At 38.3% G+C, this 23,044-nt stretch overlaps 1 protein-coding gene across 2 annotated transcripts in view; it reads right to left on the bottom strand.

Moving 5' to 3' along the window:
- Positions 1-954: 954 nt before the first annotated feature.
- Kcnb2 (potassium voltage-gated channel subfamily B member 2) overlaps positions 955-23,044 on the bottom strand; it is a 377,440-nt gene continuing 355,350 nt past the window's right edge. For both annotated transcript variants that reach the window (XM_076835949.1, XM_076835948.1), the window contains exon 3: positions 955-3,352. In XM_076835949.1, the coding sequence (XP_076692064.1) occupies positions 1,196-3,352 (2,157 nt within the window). In that variant the 3' untranslated portion in view covers positions 955-1,195. The remainder of the gene's footprint in view (positions 3,353-23,044) is intronic.

The raw sequence follows: 23,044 nt of genomic DNA, 5'->3' as shown, positions 1-23,044 counted from the left end.
CCATTACAGAGAAACACTCAGTGACCCATTTCTAGGCCTGGGCTCTTTCCTTTGTAACTCATGTTGAAACAAACTTTCTCTCTGTAAGGGGTGGCAGTCTCGTTTAAATGGCTCTGCTTTTAGTTTTTCAAAAGTCACTTTCTGGAATTTCCATTTTGGCATCTCTACATTATTATTTATAGATCTTTAGTTTGAAAAGTTTATATTGAATATAAGAGAAAAATGAAGTGAGGTTGAGATGGACAAAATACAGTCTTTTTAAAAAAAAATCTAGTTTCCAAATATGGAGTGCCAATTTTTAAAAAAAGTTTTATTGTATAACCCTTTATGTATTTTTCAGGATTTTAAAAAAATGCATTTCTCTAATAGGCTATGGCATGATACATAACCTATTGGCAAAATTTCAAGCTTCCATTCCAAATATTGTTATACCTGGTCATTAAATCTTACTGATTTCCAAGATTTATAAATAAAATCACAAATGCTACAACTAAGCAAAAGCAAAAAATAAACACATACCCTATGGATTATAGCACAAATAAATAAAAATACTGTATTCCTTTAAATAAATGTTCTTATAAGAGCTTTATAACCCAAAGCAAGATATGTGAGATGGTTTAAGAAGAGGTTGCAGGTTTGCAACCTGAAGTCTGTATAGCTCCTCCAGGCAGTAGCTGTGAAGGAAATACCTGCGTCTCAAAGACTTGTTTCCACACGTTCTTGACACTTCTGCATCCAGGCCCCGTTATTTACAACGTTACGCATTTTGCAAGCTCAAAGCACCTTACTCCTCATAATTATGAATGCATGCAGTGACATTTCATCCTTTCATGTGCAAATCTAAAATTCATCGTAACATAAAAGTTGAAACTTGAAAATCTGCCTACAATTTGAAATGAAAGGATCAAAAATGTCAGACATTGCAGAGGACTGGTTCCTAACAGAGCTCTCTTTATTGGTTTACTGTTCTTCAGTTGTTTTTGTTTGTTACAAAATGCAGTCTTGACTCTTTATTTAAACAGTACTTAAACTAAACTGTTCATGCCATGCAAAAAATAACATTTTATGCATTTTTTTTTTCGGGGGGGGGGATAGGGGCTTCCCATGTTTTAGTTCACAGGCATTATTAACCGTGTTTTAAGAAACAAGTTTTTTCTTTCTTTTTTTTTTTTTAAATTATTGCTTTTGTAACTAGTCACATGCTGGTTTCACGTGTGGGACAATAACCTGTGTCGCCTGGGTTGGAATGAATTTCTGGGGCAAACAAGTGGTTTTCCATCTTGCACCCTTCTTGACTACTCTCCTTTTTGACTTCACCCACAGAGTGACAAATGTCTTGCCTACAGTTGTGACCTGTGTTCTGAGGGGAGGAAGAGCCCACACAGCCCTCTTCTCTCAAAGGGTCTCTCCCATCACTAGGCTTATCTGCAAAGCAGTTGGGGCTAGAGTCCGCTTGCATGTCCGGCCTGGTCCCTTGGAGCTCCAAGAAGTCTTCGTCTTCTCCAGTATCTATTTCAGTGAAGCTTCTCCTCTCCCTCGAAGAGAAAGGAAATAGTTTCTGTTTGGGAAACCGAGGGGACAGCCCTTTGGAAGGTCCCTGACAGTGTGCTGAAACATCAGCACCCAGCAAGGGTCTGTCTCCCTGGGGAAGGGTTTCTTCCAGGAGGATGGTACTGATGTGCTGCGGGGTGGTGAGAGAAAAGTCAGCTGTGGTTACTGGCAGTGGCCTGGCTGTGCTGGGTGGAGTCTGGGGAGCACTGCCTCTGTTTTCCTGAAAGTTCACTTTGAGGGATCTGGACTTTAATGGGTTGCTCCCTTTCAGCGAGCTCTTAGGGCTGTCAGTGGCACTGTCAGACGGCACAGGACCATGTAGCCCACACTGGGCACCACTGGCATCAAGGTTCACAGTTATATCGATTGGGGCATATTCCAGGGTGGCATCCCTGGCATCACGCCCTTTCTCTCTGCTGAGTGTTAGAAATGGGGGGCCTCTGGCTCTTTGGTGCTCATCTGTCCCTGGGAGGTCAGTGGGGAACTTCATCTGCAAGTGAGATGCAGAGGGTGGTGGCAGGGGTGATCTCTCTGTCTCTGTGAAGTCAGTGGCACAGCTGGTGAAGCTGTCGATGCTGGAGGTGCTCTTCATGTCCACAATGACCTCGGTCTGCGCCACGGCCAGCTGCTCCTGTGGGTAGACCACTTCTTCCATTTCTATCTCTTCTTCATACACAGATGGCCTCTCAGGCTGTTCTTGGCTGTCTGGGTTCGGGTGAGAATGAGGCTGTGTCTTGGTGATTTCATTATACAGCATCTCCAGTTTCTGGGCACTCAGATGCTGTGGGCTGGAGGAAGAAGTGTTGTTCAGCTGCTCGTGGGAGTCTTTTTGGCTAACCTCCTGGTACTTATTCTCATAAGATTTGTTGGAGCTTGTTTCTGACAGAGCCTTCCTGGCCCACTTCCACCGGCTTGGGGACAGGTGATTATCATCAGCCGAGTCCTTTGTATTGGCTGACTCTCCAGCCTTCTCAACAGCCACGTCTATCAGTTCCATACTTCGAGCGAAGGCATCTTTTAAGTTCATAGAAACAATGCTTCCATTCCTTTTGGCCCGCTCCAGAGCCTCTCTCCTTTTAATGGCCTTCTCCTGACGTTTCTGCTCTTTATAAAACTCAGAAAAATTGTTCACAATGATTGGGATGGGAAGGGCAATAACTAGAACCCCAGCAATACAGCAGAGGCCTCCCACAATTTTCCCTAGTAATGTTTTAGGGTAAATGTCACCATAGCCCACGGTGGTCATGGTGATGGTGGCCCACCAAAATGATGCAGGAATACTGGTGAACTTGGTAGCATCTTCATCCTTCTCAGCGAAAAATACCAAGCTGGAAAATATCATTATCCCCATGGCCAGAAATAATATCAACAAGCCCAGCTCATTGTAACTCCGTCTGAGGGTGAACCCCAGAGACTGCAGGCCCGTTGAATGTCTGGCGAGCTTCAGGATCCGAAGGATGCGCATGATTCGGAAGATCTGGACCACACGCCTCACGTTTTGGAACTGCAGCACACTCTTGTTGGACTCTGTGAGGAAAATGGTGACATAGTATGGTAAGATAGCCAGCAAGTCAATGACATTCAGCGGACCTTTAAAGAACTTCCATTTATTTGGTGAGGACAGGAACCGTAAAAGGTACTCCATGGTAAACCAAGCAATACACACAGCCTCCACGTGTGCCAACTTGCGGTTGTCGGTGGGTTGTCCAAATTCATCATTTTCCTGCAGCTCTGGAAGTGTGTTGAGAGACAAAGCAATGGTGGAAAGTACGATAAACAGGATAGACACGATGGCCAAGATCTGGAAAAGAGGAGAAAGGCCAAGTTAGTAAGTCCTCTTGGTCGCTTAGGTGGCCGGGCAACCTGTGGATCCGTGGTTCTCTAAATGATATGGAATGCTCCAAGTTATTCCAATAAGGATTTAAGAAGATAAACTTTTCAGCCTAAAATTCTCTAATAAATACAACCACATTCACTCTTCATGAGTTCATTTCACCTAAAAGCCGGATGCACAGCTGGGAGCAGTGGCTGCACACCTGTAATCCCAGAAACTTGGAGGCCAAGGCAGGAGTATCAAAAGTTTGAGGCCATCGTGGGAAAATTAGCAAGCCACTGTCTTAAAATAAAAAATTTAAAACAGGAAGTGGCTAGGGTGCCGTTCAGAGGTAAAGTGTCTCTGGGTTCAATCCCCAGTTTAAAAAAAGAGCCTAATGTACATTTAAATTCTAGGACCTAATTAATTTGAACAAAGTCAAGTCCCCTTTCCATGCCATTGTTCTTAGGCACATTTGTGTGGGTTTCCACCATTGGATGTGCGCCCCATATGGCTAGAACAGTATTTTTTTTTTTTAAACAATCATTTTTTCTTAACCATCCTGTTGTTTCCTTAAGTGAGTTGTCTTATATACTATATAAGCTAAACAGAATTCATGATTGCTATAAGTTTTATTATATAACTAAGAATATAAATGCAGAACATAAATGTGGAGAGAGAATATGGCACTCTATATGACTCTACTTCTCCTAAGAACACATACTTCTTGTGTGTAGTAAGTATTGATATTGGAATCAAGTCAGGATAGCCTTTGTTCTGGGATGTGTGCACTCTGGGCCAACATCATGTGGGAAAGGAACATTATGAGTTATTATGGTTTAGCCATCGGTGTTCCCCTCAAAAGTTTATGTGTTAAGACAGGAATGTTCAAAGCTGAAATGTTTGGATTATGAGAACTGTAACCTAATTGATGAATTATTCCATCTCATGAATTAATAATTTCAATGGACTACTCTATTGGGTGGTTAGCAGGTGGGGTGTGCTGGAAGAGTTGGGTCACTGGGGCATGCCCTTGGGGATTGTATCTTGTCCCCTTTGCTCCTTCTTTTCTGTCTGTTTCCTTGTCAGCACAAGCTAAGTAACTTTCCTGCCTTGCGCCCTTCCACCATGTTGTTCTGTTTCATCTCAGGCCTAGAGCAATGGATCTGGCCAACCATGGACTGAGTCTCTGAAACAGGAACCCCAGATAAACTTTTCCTTCTCTTGTCAGGTCTTTTGGTTATAGTAACAAAAAGTTGACTAACATGTAAGCTAAGTTCAGTCAGGCAAGATAAAGAGCTTGAAGAATGATCATGGTGATAGTGCAAGGCAGACGTTCTAGGCAGAAAAGGTAGTAGCACCATGTCGGGCTTGGGAGGAAAGAGGCAGAACTCAGAAAGAAGAGGGGGATCGAATGACTGGGTTTTAGAGTCAAGAACTCTGAATCTGTCCCTGACTTTCACTATTTGACCTTGGGCAAAGTATTTAATATATCTATCTCAGATTGCAAATACAGTGAGTGAAGGCAATAATCATAGTCACTTCATGATTGCTGTAAAGATTACAGAATATACAGATGTTGCTGCATATATAAAAAATACTCATAATTGTTAGAGGCTGAAATGTCCCCAAAACAAGTATGTAGAAAATCTGTAAAATTATACATTATATAGGCAACCCAAGAAGGGATTTCCTCCCTATAACCCAATGTTCTAGATTTATGGGGTAAACTAGGAAGATTAATGTTTGAGGGCAATGTAAGGGAGATGTTCTTTGTTTAGTAAAGAATGCACATTTGGAATACAGTTCTTGGTGGAATAGGAAATCTCTCTTACCTAGGTCAGTTCTGGCTTGGTTTCATCTGACTTTTGGCCATGACCTTGGTAGGTGTCATTGGTCTCAAGTATTATATGTAGCTTTAAGAAAAATATACTGACAGTGTTTCATTTAGAGAGTCAGTGTCTAGTAAACATTTGAAAGGACAATGATTAATATTCTGAATCCACAACTTTACATGTCAGACTGAAAAAAAATTAGTTTACATCAGGACTTCTGTCTCTATTTCTTTTTTCTTTATCCTCTTAAATTTCTCTACTTCCAGGTAATTCTCCTTTCCCTTCCTCCTTTTTCATCTTAGGCTTCCTATGCCTTTCATTGTTTGTTTGCTTTTTTTCTTCCTATTCTTTTGGCTCCCATCTTTTCTCTTAAATAGATAAAGAAAACCATAATTTAACATATTTCAGAATGGGTCACAGACATTAAATAAAGACTTATGTCTCTTTGCATGCTATAGGGATACTGCCACATCCATGTTCATAGCAGCACAATTCACAATAGCCAGACTGTGGAACCAACCTAGATGCCCTTTAATAGATGAATGGATAAAAAAAATGTGGCATCTATACACAATGGAGTATTATGCAGCACTAAAAAATGACAAAATCATTGAATTTGCAGGGAAATGGATGGCATTAGAGCAGATTATGCTAAATGAAGCTAGCCAATCCTTAAAAAACAAATGCCAAATGTCTTCTTTGATTTAAGGAGAGCAACTAAGAACTGAACAGAGGGAAAGAGCATGAGGAAAATATTAACATTAAACTGAGATGAGTGATGGGAGGGAAAGGGAGAGAGAAGGGAAATTGCATGGAAACGAAGGAAACCCTCATTTTTATACAAAATCACATATACAAGGTTGTGAGGGGAAAGGGGGGGAAGGGAGAGAACGGAACAACAATAGATGAGGTAGAGAGGGAAGATGAGAGGGGAGGGGAGGGGGGATAGTAGGGGATAGGAAAGTCAGCAGAATACAACAGTTACTAATATGGTATTATGTAAACATTGTGAATGTGTAACTGATGTGATCCTGCAATCTGTATTTGGGGTAAAAATGGAAATGCATAACTCATTTGAATCAAATGTATGGAAGATGAAAAAAATAATAAAAAAAGACTTATGTCTCTTTAACTAAAAGAAAAGTGCTTTATTATTAGTGTTTGTGTTTTTTTTTCCCCTTAGAAATAGGTAAAGCATTTTTTTTTTCTGAATATACTTCAGAATTTCCATTAAAAAGGTGGATAAGTGAATAACAGTAGAAAAAGGTCATCTACTCTAAGAGATGGTGAAAGCTGAAGTTAGACACTCCCTCAAGAAGGTTTATTTAAATAAACCCCTGGATAATGGGATTCAGATGGTTTATTAAAGGCACCCTGGGAATGCTCACCTTGCATCTATCTCTTCCTTCAGAGGCCAAAGGCAGAGTAACACCTACAATACTCCATCACTAAAATGTGCCTGAGGGGAAGCATTAGTGAGATCCCATCCATTTACATGCTCTTACTGTGAGGAACCAGGGCAGCTGTGCATTTTCTAGGTGGTCTCACCGTTACTAATATACCTTTAGACACTTTTGAGTATTGGATTTTCACCATCATTCCTGTACTGATACTCCCTAGATTTTCCACATCTAAATCCATTCCCTTGCCCATTTGGGATGCATTTTACTGATGTTTATTCTTTAAAGAGAAATTAGAAAAGCAGAAATGCAATTGAATTCACTCCACATTCTATTATTTTCCAACCTGTTTTCCTCCTCTGGAGATCCAACCTAAGGCCTTGTGTTTACCAGGCAAGTGCTCTACAACTGCGTCATACCCCCAGCCCCCACATTTCAATCTTTAGGACAAAGGGAAAAATGAAAAGTCCAAAGTGGGCTTTTAGTTTTCTTTATTTTTTTTTTTTTAATTCCCAATCAGTGCTAGATTTGTAGACCATTTTATTTCTTCAATTAATTTTTTTTTTTTTGGAAAAAACAGAAAACGTTCTATAATATTAATGTAGTCCATAGCTTAGCTGATTACAGTTTAACAAACATGGCTACCTTTAACCCTTGGAAATAAGCAAACACACAAGATGATTGGGAATACCTTCTTGAAGAAAAATAATTACTAAAGGAAAAAAACACTCCAGCCCTAAGCCACCCCACATTCATATTAAGGAAACCATAAGGCAATGAAGTACATTATTTTCTCCTGGTGAAATTCACCCTGTCAAAACCCATTTGCTCTCAATCTAGAGGAATGGTTTATTTTAAATATCTTCTGAAGCTTGGAGTTCTCCCAGAAAGACAACACTTTAGACAAAATTTTGACCATATACCAAAGGTGATGCGTGGAGCAATAACCCAAATGCACAGTTATTGTCTTATTGAAGGTTTTTTTTTATACACAATAAATAAAATAAATGTGAAAATTTTCTCTAAGCTATAGAATGAACTTCTAAATAGGAATATTTACATTAGTACAGCAAACCCTCGTGGCATTTAGGTGTTGCTTCATTTATCTTAACTGTGCACAGGTTAGGACAGGACTGACTGTAGTTTTTAATCTCCGTCACCTCCAACAACTGACTTCTGGGGCTGGCAGGAGTAGCACTGTTTCTCTCAGCTTCCGCAAATAGACTGATGTTTGTACGTGGCAAAGGAAGTGGAGGTTCCAAGTGATTGTGTCATGTTGGTATGGTCTCCTTGGAGATTTGAATTAGGTCATCTCCAAGATTCCTTTACCTCTAACATTTGGTGGTTCTGTGTCTAAATTAGAATATTTTGCTAATTCCAGTCATGTCTGTAAACCAAGCCAAGGACAAGGCACAAATGACCCTGACATTTTGGTTCAATAGACAAAATAAAATTTTATTGCTTACGAAGTCAAAAATTTAAAAGGGAAGACTTTGAAAAAATATTGCACCATCTATGTTCTGAGCGTTTAATTACCGGGTACATACATTCTTTCTGGATAAAATGTACTTCCCTCGTGAATCGTCTGGATGATTACTTTGTTTTTTTCACTTACACATAGATATTCACAGGATCATGTGGAGTTAAGGACAGGACTCCTAACACTTGTATTAGTGGGAACTTGAAGTTAATTATATTGATTTCTGTTTGTGAGAGGCAGTGGGGAAGCTGGAGACTTGCCTCAGTTATGCCAACTTAATGATTTTAATCCTTTGAAGATAATGGTTGTTTTGCAGTGGAAAGAAACACAGGACAAGGAATTAAAATAATGATGCTGCCTCTGCTGATGTGGACAAGCCAGTTCCCTCCCCGAGTTTTAGTTCCTTCTTCTCAAAATGAGGTGCCTCACCTTACCTTGGAGGCTTGTTAAGGATCAAATTGGATCACACACAGGCAAGCATCCTATAAAATGTGAGTGTGCTAAGTGTAAAAATGACAGAGATGTGTCTGGAAGAAATCTCTAATCTGCACTGGAAGAGAATAAAAACACAAACTGTTTATTTTCCATGTGAATACAATTCCAGAGCTGTTCCTGTTCTCATCTTTAACACTTTCAAACATATTACCTAAGCATTGATTTGCCCAGACCAATGTATCTTATTTTTCTCTGGATTGGACTATCTAGATTGTCTATATGTGTGAAAAAAATAGATGTATAGTCCCCTGACCCAGGACCTTACATATATGTGAGGCAAATGTTCTGCTACTGAGGAGCATCCTCTGCTCTTTTTATTTTCTATTTTGACACAAGGTCTTGCTAAGTTGCCCACCTGGACTTGAACTTGCAATCCTCTTGCCTCAGCATCCCAAGTAGTTGAAATTAAAGTCATGCACCTCCCTGAGTGGGTAGGCTGCCAGTATTTATTGAAGAGAGTGACGTTACTTTAGGTGAGTTTGACCTGCTTCTTGTCAATAGCCGCAGGAAATTTTCTAGGCTTGTCTTCACGTGTGATAATCTGCTGTAAACTCACTGGCATTCAGCATTCCACAAAAATATACCGACATGTATGTGCTTCATGAGGAGGGTAACACGTGGTACTTTCTCTCTTCCCTTCCTCTTAAACTCTCCTTCTTTCCTTTCATAAACATATGCTGGGAGGTGATATATATATAAACTGAGTTAAAAGATCTTAACCACTAATAGCACTCCTGCTTTTTCTTCTTAGTGGGATGCAGGATGTATTTTTCTTAAATCTGATCAACAATGGAAAACAGCATGGAGAAAGATGCTGACAGGAATTTTCAGGATAAAACCAAATTGTTTGAGTTGATAAGAAGGACAAGTCTTGTGACAAGCATTCTTAGAAAAGCTTGAATAATTTTCTACTTTCGGAATAGGGATACAACACGTTGGCATTTCTGAGTCTTTAAGCCAAACGCCAACCCACTTGTTGAGGGAAGAAGCAAGGAGTTGATAAGAATATCTTGATTTTCATCCACTCATCTCCTATTTCTAGCTATTTCCCAGAAGACCACTGGGTGCAGCAAACCCAAAAGTAACTCCTTTGATTTCCTCCAAAGGAAGATTCATCTATGATAGTTTTCAGGTCTAGCTTTTCATGTTCCTTGAACCACACGATGGTCTCCTTTGCTAAAGCTAAAACCGCTTAATAGGCTAATAACTCTTCTCCAAAATGTTCCAAAATAAAAGATGTTCCATGCTTAAGTATTCTCAGTTGATTTGCATATGCAGGCAAGGCCCCCATATGACCAAATGCAAAAACTACATCTCTGTAAGGTTCAGTTGCATTAAAAATTCTTTGGGTCCAAAGGATGACATAAACTCAGGAATTCAATTCTTCCCCAGTTTGAGGAGCTATGGAATGAGGGATGATCCACGTACAAGTTGATTTCATCTGTAAGTCTCCACAATAGCTTCCATTTGGGGAGAAGTGGGATGTGAGAAGTCATCCTGTTCTACATACAATCAATTTCTTTCCCTTTTTTATTCTCACATAAAAAACCCATTCTTTGAGAGGAGAGTTTTTGGTTATCTTATGACTAAAGAAACCATTATGATATTTTCCTGGTATCTTTGTAATAAACTTTGTTTCACTACCCATGATATGTTTCTATATTTGAAAAGATTAGATTCTAAGCCAAACCATGAGGTGAAGGCTGGTAAAGGCAACCTTAATATTATTACTAGAAACTGCAAAGAAAAGAGTCAACAGTGGGGTGGAGATAATATGAGTCTTAGCACCGACTTCCATGATTAGGCAGTCCCTTTCTAGGTAATTGGTCCTGAGAGAAAGTCATCAGGAACCCGAGAGTGAAAAGAGAGAATGGCCAAGCTTGGAAGAATGCAGACATTACATTCTCTACTATCTCTCAATGGCAGGGACCATGGCTTTCCTTTTGGTAGACTGTCTAACTCCCCCCAGGGAAAAGCACAACATCAATGTCCTTCTCTTTACTCTATGAAATGATAGAGTTTGGGGGGAAAGGTGCAAGAAGAAAATGAATGGAGCGCATCCTTTGAATAGGTGTTCATTTAAATTGATAAGCTTAGCATATGTAGATTGTAAAAATCAGTCTGGAAGAAATATGAAAAATACTCCACTTCTCATTTCATAGGTAAAGAAACAGAGACTGGGGAATTCTATCAAGTCCCTGGTAGTGGGAGGGGTGATAGTGAAAGAGATTTAGAGTCAAAAGGACTGAGTTTAAATCCCAATTGTGACATACTTTGTTAGCTTTATGACCCTGGTGTGTTAGTCAGGTTTTCATTACTATGACCAAAATACCTGACAAGAACAATGTAGAGGAGGAAAAGTTTATTTGGGGCTCACTGTTTCAGGGGTTTCAGTCCCTAGCTGGCTGACTTCATTGCTCTGGGTCTGAGGTGAGGCTGAACATCATGATGGAGAGGTGTGGCAAGGGAAAGTCCCTCAGCTCATGACAGCCAGGAAATGGAGAGAGGGGTGAGGAACAGAGGGTTGGGGGGCAACAGGGACAGATATAGTCAGGCCATGTCCCCAGTGACCTACTTCCTCCAACCACACCCAGCTGCCTATAATTACCACTAAATAGTCCACTCAATGAAGTTACCGCTCTCATAATCCAGTATTTTCATTTATGAACCTTGCTACATTGCCTTATACATGAGCTCCTTGGGGGACATTTTCAGATTCAAACCATAACACCTGGATATCATAATTAGCTTTTCTGGGACTCCGTAGTTCCTTAGAGAAAATGTGGAAGACAAATGCTTGTTTTGCTTACCCAGATAGCCTTGTTTTGAAGACCAGTTAAACATTGTGTATGATAGCAGTTTGTAAAGCGTTAACAATGTCAATTATTATTCTTATCTATGAACTTTCCAAATCAAACATCGAATTCTGTTGATTCTACATTCATGACCTCAAAGTCAAGATGGTAATTATTTCAATGTTTTACAAAGAGTGTAGTCGAGTGCACAGCTTAATTAGGACAGTCAAAAGTGCAGCAGGTTCTCAGCAAGATTTCACCAAATGGTAAAAATGAACCAAGAATTCCCCAAGTTGGACTTTTCTTAACAGCTGCCAACCTCCTAGATGCTTCCACTTAACTGAGTTGAAGTGAACTCAGAAGCTGAGAAGAGCAGTCCTCTGAATGCTTGTAGTACTGATTTCCTACATCATTATACACAAGAGGTGCATGGGCACTTTTTGCATTCACCCGAACTCACACAGTCTCCCTTTGTAGGCTTGCTTGTACTCAGCTGCCTATTTTTTCAGGGGAGCCACATTTAGGAAATAAAAATATAGCATGCCGGGTTATAGGTGAATCTAATGTTTATATGGGATATATTTAAACAGTGTTTGCTGTGTAACTGAAATTCAAATTTAACAAGGCCTCGTGTATTTGATCCAGCAACCCTACCTCCTTGGCATTTTGGTCCAGGGGACAATCCCTGCTCCAGGATGCCCAATTGTATTTTCTCGCTCCTGGAAATCTGGAAGTTTGAATTGAGAGATTTGGAGATGAAGATTCATTGGGATGGAGTCATGTTATTTATAGTGCTTCGGAAGCAGGAGCAACAAACTGACATTATGAGAAGGCTTGGTTTCTGCCTTCTGATAGTACCTTCTGGTAAGGGGTCTTTTTCCTTCTCCCTCTTTTGCTGAAGTTAGCCAGAGTCTGTTATATATAATCAGGGTCTGTTATATCCATAAACCCATATAATCTTCTTGAATAATCATTTGACAATCTCACTGGAGACTGTTCTGCTTCTCAAATGAAAATTTAGAATCGTGGAAGGCAATGCCTACTGATTTTCTATACAGTTTTCTAACAGAGGAGGCACTTTGCAAATCCACTGTGAACAAAGAAATGAGATACAGAGAGAGGGCAGGGGAGGGAGGGGAAGGGAAAGGGAATATTTCCACAGAACAGGAGAAAATGAGAATGGACCTTGAAGAAACAAAATAACACCTAATCATCCAAGAAGACAATGAGGGGTACTTTGTCATTTTTGGTTGCTTTCATGAAGCCCAAAGTCAGCCTAAAAGTTTTAACTAGAATTTTTTAAATTGTAGAATTTTTTAAAAATAGAAATTCATATTAAAAATAGTCCATTCTGAGATAAGAGAATAGGTCTACAAGTTCAATGACATAATTTTTTCCCCCAGTTTTAAGCTCTATACTTTTTATTAATCCTTTCCTTTTTCCATTATGCTGAGTAGATTGTCTTTTAAAAAAAAATCTGTATTCTTTGGGAAGCCTGCTTTTGACTATATATTGGCTTTGGACTTCACCTTCACAAAATAATGCATTTTCTTAAAAGTGTACAATGTTCATTCTATACCACATTTTGCTATTGTTGTTGAGTATAATATGGACTCTGCAGTTAATCCAACCAGTTAAAAAAGTGATAATTGCATGTATAGATTCAGGTTTGTGCAAAAACACATTAATCCTCTAGAAGAATTAATGTAGCTTATTCAATAAAATACCAACATACACTTTATATACCTATATACCTAGCATTGTTCCATGTATTCACAGGTAAAGCCCCACAGAAGAATAATAAAAAAATCATAAAACTGTAAACTTAAGAATACTGGATGTTCCATTTAATAAATATATATTTTCAAGCACAATTTAAAAATATATATGTGCATATAAATAAAGCATCTTAGATAACGTGGAGACAGGATAAAATAAGAAAATGGACAGAAGCCTCCCTCACTTTTCTCCTTATCAGTTTTCTAATTCTTCATAAGATAATTCATGAAAACTCAAGGGAGAAAAAAACCAGATCTTGAACATTGATAATGTTCTGAATACTAGCTTATTTACTGCTGTATCCAGATTCTGTAACATTCTTTTGTTGTTGTTGTTATTGTTAAGATGTTTTCTTTGATCTAAACACAATTCTAATACTAAATCTTCTTTTTGAGAGAAATCTTAAAGGACAGGTAAAGGTTTCTAAACAGAAAAGGGGATAAAGTACATTATGGGCTGAGAGAAGAAGGTGGGGAATGGCTTTGAATCCCCCCAAGTTATGACTTGCTCAGAAAATGCCAAGTCATTTTTGTGTGGTTGGGGACATCTACAAACAGACATGGCACAGAGCCATCTGTGGTGACTTCAGAGCTGCTGCATATAAGGGTGTAGGCTATGCACTGTTCAAACCCTGAGGGCTCCAGTCAAGTTATTATAATATGAATGATACTTCCATCATTGGTGCAGTGCATAACCTGTACAACCAATTGCAACCACCCTGATTTCAGGGAAGTGAGTAGTTTGTTGTGATTGGACAGAGGTGCAGGCTCAAAGGGTGGGATGGGAAACTTCTAGGAAGTTAGACAATGGACAAATTATTCAGGGCATTTTATGCAGTAATGAAGTGTTAGTGGGCTTCCTTTTATAGGCCCGTTTTCCTCAGAGTGTGGACCCTGGACCATCAGAAATAGATCAGCAACATCAGCATTATTTGGTAAGTTGTTAGGAAAATTCCCAGGCCCTGCTCCATACTTTGGGCAGAGGTCCAGCAAAATCTGTCTTTTAACAAATTCTCCAGGTGATTAGTTACTTGCCAAAAATTGAGGATGCCACTGTAAGGAATAAAAGTCACTGGAGGATCTTGAGTGAAGAGTTGGTATGCTCTGCCTTGCATTTTTAGAAAGACTCCTGGCTATAACCCATGGTCCTAGCTGGGGGTACAACTGAGGGCAACAAGTTTCTTTTGCAATGGTGGTAGAAAAAGGGGAGATGGGATAGGGTATATAAATGATTGTGAAGCAATAGCTGTCAACTGCAAGCTGGGAGAGGAGGTCAAGGTGGACATTTTCTACAGTCGCATCAACTCATGCTGTCATCTGCATGGAGTGACTCTTAGATTCTTGGAGGACTACTTAAGGCCTTGCCTAGTCAGCCTCAAATTGTGGCCCTTGAGCCAGCAGCATCATCTGGAAGCAGATTGGAAATGTAGAATCTTAGGCCTCACAGCACGTCCACTGAATCAGAATCTGCATTTTAACAAGATTCTCAGGTAATTAATATGTGCCTTTAAGTTTGAGAGGGCTAATCATGACAATTTCATTCACATTACTAGGTTGTAGTGATGAATCATCATGAAGTGAAATTTCAATCTTACTTGTTATGGAGATGGAAAAGTCCAGGACTCTCTCAGGTTCATGACTAAGTTTACCAGGAAACTTAAATAGCTCTGACAAATATCCATTATTATCTTATAGAAGTAGAAGACTCAGAATTATCCTACACCTAAATCATTTCTGATCTTTGAACATACTATTTCTCATAGTAAAAAATATTCTAATCAGAGCTTTAGGCTTTAAAATAAATTCTTTCTTAAACAACAATTTATTGGCATATGAATAAATTACGAGATACATGCGATATTACTTACCATAACAGTTTTCTTTTATAAACTTTTATCTTAAGTGTACATTCTGCAATCACACAGGGCAAAGACTAGTTTAAGGAGCTATTTATACTTGCTGTTCCCTGAAAGCATGCTCATTTGTTGAATTATTTCTCACCCATCCTTACTTCCAATTTCTGCAAGGAAGTCTTCTAAATTTCCAGAATTAAAGTGCCATTAAAAACTGGCTTTGTTCCTTGAATACCTAGTCGGCCTCAGCAGCTCATCAATCACCATTAACAGAGAATTGCAAGGATTTATTTCCACCATTATCCCCCTATCTCAAGACCGCATCCCAGCAGCTTCAAAGGAAGAAAAAACAAAAGCCATAATGCAATCATTTTTCCTTTTAATGAATCTCTGCAGCAAACCTCTTCTGAAAAGTACTTTTGGGGTCAATGTCATTAAGACCACATTATGGAATGCCAGAAAACAGAAGACATGTGAGGGTCATGCTGTAATGGAGCAGTGCTGCCAAAGGAAAAGTTAGATGGGAGCCAAATCCAGCAGGGACTGAAGAAAATTTGCCCGATTCACTTTACATCTGCTATTAGGGAAGGCTGCTGTGCTGTCCCAGGGCCTCATGAGCAACAGTATCTCATGGATCCTTCTGTTGCAGAAATCACAGGTGGTGTTCTGGCAAGAAACTGAGGATCATAAACAAGGACCTTTCGTTGAGTCTTATTGGGCTTGTTTTGGCAGCAACAACTGGGGACTGGTAATTCGAATGGGCCCCGTTTTTTTATCTACTTAGTAGGGACTGAAGAAGTATTCATTAAATAGAAAAGTCCTGCATTTTATTGCTGTCTCATGTAGACATTTTCCACAATCACATAAATTCATTCTGCGATCCACATAGAGTGACTCCTGGATTCTGTTGTGAGGGTTATTTAAGACTTTGATACTCAAAATGTGGCCCTTGAGCCAGCAGCAGCACCTGAAAGCAGATTGGTAATAGAGAATCTCAGGCCCTACCCCATGCCCACTGAATTAGAGTCTGCATTTTAACAAGATTCTAAGTAATTCATATGGGCATTTATGTTTTAGAGGCACTGGCCTCAGATATAAATGCATACCATTTAAGGAAAAAAATCAGAATTTGAGACTTTTCCATAATTTTTAACCACTTGATCTCAGTTTCGTGGGCAAGAGCAGATTCTCAGGCCCCGTGGGGCTTTTCAACACTGTTCAGAGGTTCTGGACTGGGAGGGTGTAACTAGTTAGAAAAAAGTCTTGCAGATGATGCTGATGTGGTGTCAGATTCTACCTTGACCTCTTCTCCTACCCTGCGGTTGACAGCCATTGCTTTAAGAACTTGCACATGATGCAATTCAAGATGGCAGTGGAAAGAACACTTGGTGTTGAGTCAGACGATTTAAGCTTCATCTTGGATCTCCATTACTAAGAAACTGCTTTACCTGTATAAAGATGCAGAGCCTGTTGGGGATAATCAGGACAAGTTCTTTCATATTACTAGGTCGTAGTGATGAAATTATACAACGCACGTGGAAATGTTTTGGAAATTATATGCTTCCACATAAATGTCAACATAATTAAAATTAAATTAATTTTATGATAATTATGATAATTAAATTAAATTACATTAAAATAATTAATTGAAATACATTGTTTTCATGTGGGTTATAGAGTTTTGGGTAGAATTATTAACTCAAATATGATGTTAGGGGTAGGAGAATTTTATTCTTGTGACTTCCTGTTTGATGTTAATAGGTTCCTTCTTTTGTAATTGCCAGGTAGCCCATTTCTGAAGATGATGCTGACTGATTTCAATAGTTTGGTTGAGATAAATGTCTGGTCCCTTTGGAAACTCAGGATACTGGATTGAATGGTGCTATGGTCCGAATATCTGTGCCTCTCCAAAGTCAGTATGTTGAAACTGAGTCCACAGTGCAATAATAAGAGATGGCATCTTTGGGGAGGTGATTATGAGGAGGTCTCATGAATGGTGTTAGTGCCCTCCTAATTGAGGCTGAGGGGAGCATGATTGCCTTTTCCACCATGTAAGGAAACATCAACATGTGTCATCTTTGAAGCAGGAAGGACGACCTCACCAAACACTGAGTCTGCCTGTGCTTTGATCTCAGATTTCCCAGGCTCCAGAACTGTGAGAAATGAATTTGTGTTGATTATAAATTACCCAGGCTAAAGCCTTTTATTATAGCAGTAGAAATGGACTAAGGCAAATATGTGCCCCCACCCCTGCCAAGTCAGTACACTCAGAATTTCAGAATGCGACCTCATTTGAAAATAGGCTCTTTTGTAGATATAATTAGTTGAGTTCATATTTGACTAGAGTGGATCCTAACTCCAATGCCTGATATCTACTAATAAGAAGGCCATGGGAGATACAGAGAGGCACACAGAGGGAGGATGACATTGTGACAGAGGCAGAGACTGGTGTGGTGCAGCAGCAAGCCAAGGATGTCAAAGATTGACAGCAACCACTAGATGGTAGTGGGGGGCAAAGAAGGCTTCTTTGGCATCTTGAGAGAGAGCACGGCCCTGTGAACACCTTGATCAGACTTCTAGCTTCGGGAACGATGAGAGAATAGATTGCTCTCTGTTGTTATTTCAGGCTACCCAGTTTGTGAAAATTTGTTATAGCAGCTTGAGGAAATGAATACAGTCAGGTTGTATTAGTCAATGAGGGAGTTTAACCTTTAATGAGAGCTAGAGCTAAGACTACTCAAAGAGCCCTTATTCTCTTCAGAAGTAAATTCAATGTCACCTGAAAAGGACAGGGAAATGCTGAGATTCGGAAATCTAGTCAGCAGGAAAACCAGCGAAACTGGGAGAAACTAAGTTATATTTACATTGGAAGTAAACAGCTTGGATTTGTTAAGTAGGTAATTAACACCAGCATTCTAAATATCAGGAAATCCTACCAAATAACACATTAAAAGCCTTAAGTTAGAAACAACAAATCTCTCTAATGTTAGAAAATTTAAGAACCCAGTTTTAAAACGCATCCCCTAGTGGTGACTTTTAAGTAAAGGTACTGAGGAATTATCATACCGTTGTCTAGATAAATCAGTTTTTACATCAAAAGCACTACAAGTGGACTATGCATCCCTGACACTCTGTTATATTTAGCCTTAATAAAAGAGGGTGCTGCAAAATCATGGCGGTTTTGCATGCCGTATATGTGTAGAACAGTGTTTTCTTCCAAACTGGATTGATGGATCTTTAATAAAATCGAGTCATAATTAGCATTAAAAAAAAAGTGAAACAGAAGAGATGAGAATAGAACAGAAAATATGAGGAAGAGTAGTGTTTTGTAATATGTGCATATTTATGTGTGTACTGGGTCATATTCTTACTTAAAATAATGATAATAATAGATGCTATTAAATTATCATTATATTTGATGAACCATTTAAAGGCAATAGGACCCCAGTGTTTCCCAAGCAGAGATCTAGACAATTTCTGTCCATGGGAGAGAAGGTAGATTACCTTCTGGATTCTCCTCAAAAGGACAGAAGTCCTACTCTTTCAGTGGTAACTTTGGCTTAGGACTTTCAAAATTGAACTGCCAGTATAGTCACATGTAGATTAGATCTGAGAAAGACATTATTAGGTGATTTTGTTATTGTGTGAACATCAAAGAGCACACTTACACAAACTGAGATGATTGTGATGCCCCTAGGTAATATCTTATCAAACCACTGATATGTGGTCGTTTAATTGCAATGTCATTATATGGTGCATGACTGTATATGGTCACTTCATTATAGTCATGTTGGCACTTTTTTAGTTCTGACATTAAAACTTCTGTCCTTTGCTTTCACTACTTTTCATACTTCCTTACTATTTGATTTATTTAAAAATTTTTTTTTAGTTGTAGATGGAAACAATATATTTTTATTTATTTATTTATTTTTATGTGGTGCTAAGGCTCCAACCTAGGGCCTCATGTGTTCGAGGCAAGTGCTCTACCACCGAGCCATGACTCCAGCCTGACTATTTTTTTTTTTAAATATTTTTTTTAGTTGTTGATGGACCTTCATTTTATTCATTTATTTATATGTGGTGCTGAGAATTGAACCCAGTGCCTTGCACATGTGAGGCAAATGCTCTACCCACTGAGCCCCAGCCTCAACCCCACTATTGAGTTTTTAATAAATACAAGTAGTTTACTTTATGACATTTTCTAGGATATAAATTGGAGTAATAGATTTTCACTAATCCTTAGGAAAACTATTGAGCCGCTTTTAACCTTTGTTATAAGGAAATGTCATATGAAGACATTTTTTAAAACTTCCAGTTAAATCATTCAAGATTTAAGATAAATTAACAGTGTTGGTAGATCATTGATTGATATTGATTTCTAAATATCATATGGGGGTTTCAATTATATGATTTGCCTCAAAATAAAAGACCAAATATTTTTCTAGACATATACAACTTTTATTTTTATTTTTGTTTACTTTATTTGTCCCTTTTAGATATACATGACAGTAGAGTATATTTTGACATATTTATACAAACATGGAGTACATCTTATTCTAATTAGGATGCTAGTCTTGTGGTATGAGTAGGTAAATGTTTACTGATCATATAAAAATTATACATGACTTAAATAGCTAACATTAAAATAATTGATTCCATAGTTTCAAATGCCAACTTTGCTAATTCTAAAGTGTTCTGTATTTAAATATCAGTTCCATTACTCAGTCAGCTAGGTAATAGAGATGAGATCAAGACTAGAGCTTAAAAATCTATACCACCTAATGATAATTAATAATGGCTACTATTGGACTGGGGACATGGTTCAGTGATAGTACTTGCCTAGCATGTGTGAGCCTTGGGTTAGATTCCCAGCAACCCCCCCCGCCCACCAACTGAGTAATATTAATGCATGCATTTCCATAATAGTTTTCATAGGTTATTATTTATGTCTATAAAGATTCCTGTTTAGCAAGACAAAATTCAACCACTAAAATAGTCTACAAATTAAAAAAAATACTTTATATTATAACAAATGGTCAGATAATTTTTATATGTAGTATAAACATTTTATGTTTGAATTTCTTATTGTTTAGGTAAGAATTTAAAACAGTTCTTCAGTTTCAAACTGGGTCAAACGCGATTGGTCAAATGTAATCAGTTTGTCATTTGTTGACCTACAGGAAATGAGGTGTGGCTTGAGGTTGTGACAGTATGACTATGTGTAGGTCAACAACTGATAAACTGATTGCAGAAGGGAGATGGAAGGTCATGGTTGAAGGCTACCACACATCCTTTCCCTTCTAATTTTGGGAAGGGGTGTCTTTCTGGAAGCCTATGTTCTGTGTGGTGCACAACTATTTTGAATCAGGCCTTCTTTAAAGCTACATCTTCCAAAATTCTTTTTCTTGATCTCCTTCTGTGGTTTTCAAAAATGCTTTTCTGGAGCCCTGGGGTTCTTTGCATGTGCCTTAGAGGGCATGTTGAGATAAGGAGAAGACTTACTGGGCAGCCCTAAGGGACACTCCCTCCTCCCACACATGAAATGGAGCTGTCTTTCCAGATAGTGCTGAAGTTGCAAAAATAGGCAAAGTGAAAAATGTTCACAGAATTCACCCTAATTTGATGATGTAACATATACACACATATGAGTACATGCATTCATATGCACACACAGATGTATATCTCCTTTGGAGCTAATAATACTGTTAAATTTTGCTAGCTGTATTGAGGACATGGTAGAAAAGACTTGTGTATGATCCAAAGCTCTTTCCAAAAAAAAAAAACAACATTATTTACTCAAAAATAGATGCTATTTTATTTGAAGTCACAGCTGTTGTCTGCAGAGTTGGTTATTGAATACATCTTTGTCTTTTAGACTCCTAGGACTTCTAAATGCAAGGCCAGTTTTGTCTGAGCTAAGAAGCTAAAATTCGACATCCCAAAGCAGGCAGAGGTCATGAGTAAACACATTATATAAAGATAACATATAAAACTGGAATCCACTAAGCCCTGGATGTACCACATTAAATGCTTCTAGGAGGCTGAAAGATTTGGGCACCAATAAGACTGAATTATTGGTTTTCTTCTTTTATAGAAGTAATATTTTATATTTTAGATGATTAGGTAAACATAATAAAGTTCATTTTGCCTCATTATTTATAAACTAGTTTAGAATTCCCTAAAAAGAGTTTTCTAGGATTTTTTTCCAGGTCTGAGCATTGAACCCAAAGAATACTCATTAAATATGTATTAGTCTCATCAAATTTCTATTTATACCAATATGAGTCCAGTGAATACCATCTATGTCCCCTGGATGTTCTTAATTTTATTTTCTAAGACAATAAGCTGAGGAAAACAAATTTTAATCATTCTATCTCTATAAAAGAGTTAACATAATAATAATTTTAGAAAGCCCACTGAGTTACCCACATCTCCACTCTCTCATTGCATAATAGTAAATGTTTGGCTTCTGAAAGTTTAAGTAGATCAGCGAACAAAGCACAGGCAGATGATGACTTAGCATTGCTGCAAAAGACACGACTTTTGTGCTGCTTAATCTTTTTGCTTTAAAGTTCTCATCCTAATGATACGGTTGGGAGATTGTCAGGTACCACAGATTTGGCAGATAAACAAAGAACACCAAAATTCTCAGTAGGAATAGGCTGAAAGGAACTAATTTGCTCTCTATAAAACCATTACTAGGTAGGTTGGAAATGAGAACATAATTGCCCAATTGTATATTGGCAATCCTGGCCAGCCTGGGAAACATGTGAGGCAAGTTTTATTTATCTTAGTTACTCTTTAGCCTGCTTCTCCTTTTCCACTTTAGATTGTTCACATGCCTACCTCTCTCCCCTTCTCTTCTCTTCTGTTTTCTCCTTTCCCTCGCAGGGCCAAATTCTCACCTCCTTGGGGCTACTCAGGGTTCTCCAACACACCCTTGCCACGGCTACTCTTACCTTCTTCTGTCCCTTTCCAAATACCACCCCACTTATCTTTGCCTCCAACTCTTGTTCAAACTAACCTCATACCAATATGAATGGTGGATTAAATCTTGACCCAATGAGTATATCTTCATTAGTAGAATTTCACTATCAGGCAGTGCAGACATTTTTGATTAGTGGAAACTTTAAAATTATACCACAACATATTTACCTGTTATACCTAATTATAAAGCTATTATTTCTGGAGAAATAGTTTTGGTATACCAAACCATTATTATTCTCCTCCTTCTCCTTCTTCACTCCAGAGGTGCTTTACCACTAAACCACATCCCCATCCCTTTTTATTTTTTATTTTGAGACAGGATTTTACTAAGTTGCCCATGCTGGCCTTGAACTTGTGATCCGATTGCCTCAGGCTCCCGAATTGCTGGGATTTCAGGCATGTGACACTGTGTCCAGAAAACCATTATTCTTCTAAGAAACTTACCACCTAAATAAGTGGTATAAAATAATTTTTTTCCTCCCAATTTCAACCTCAGTGACAGATAAAAATTCTATTTGAACCAAAATCTAAATACCTGGCTTTATTTGTGCCACAAACAATTGTCAATTAGAGACATTTTAAACAGAGTGGATTTATTGACTAGGTCTCAGGCTTTTAACTCTGGAATTCATTCTTATTTTCAATAAAATGATTATATGCTCATTTAAGGACAGCATAAATAAATTCCCTCTCATTTACATTGTTTCTTTTTTGGCTTTTTTAAAAAAATCTAAACATTACAATAAAGGTGGTATCTCACGTATTAATGAATTAATGACTGCCTCCAGTCAACTGATTATAGAATTTATTCTCTCTCATTCCATATATATTTGGTGCTGAATCCAGCCTTTTGAATTCTTGGTTTCTCTTAGCCATAGGTGAGTTTAGTTCATTTGATTTATTCACTTTTTAAACAGTTCAATTATTTCTCAACTTTGATACTTATCAAAAATGTCTCACCAGGAAATATTTTCCTTCTCAGCTTAATGATTTACCATGGTTCATGTCTAGAAACTCCCTTTATAATCAACAATCTTTTATACTTAACCAGCATTCT

Source organism: Callospermophilus lateralis, chromosome 16, assembly GCF_048772815.1.
Source record: "Callospermophilus lateralis isolate mCalLat2 chromosome 16, mCalLat2.hap1, whole genome shotgun sequence".
Taxonomy (NCBI): domain Eukaryota; kingdom Metazoa; phylum Chordata; class Mammalia; order Rodentia; family Sciuridae; genus Callospermophilus; species Callospermophilus lateralis.
The sequence above is the reverse complement of the archived record's forward strand: the minus strand, read 5'-3'. Positions and strand labels throughout refer to the sequence as shown.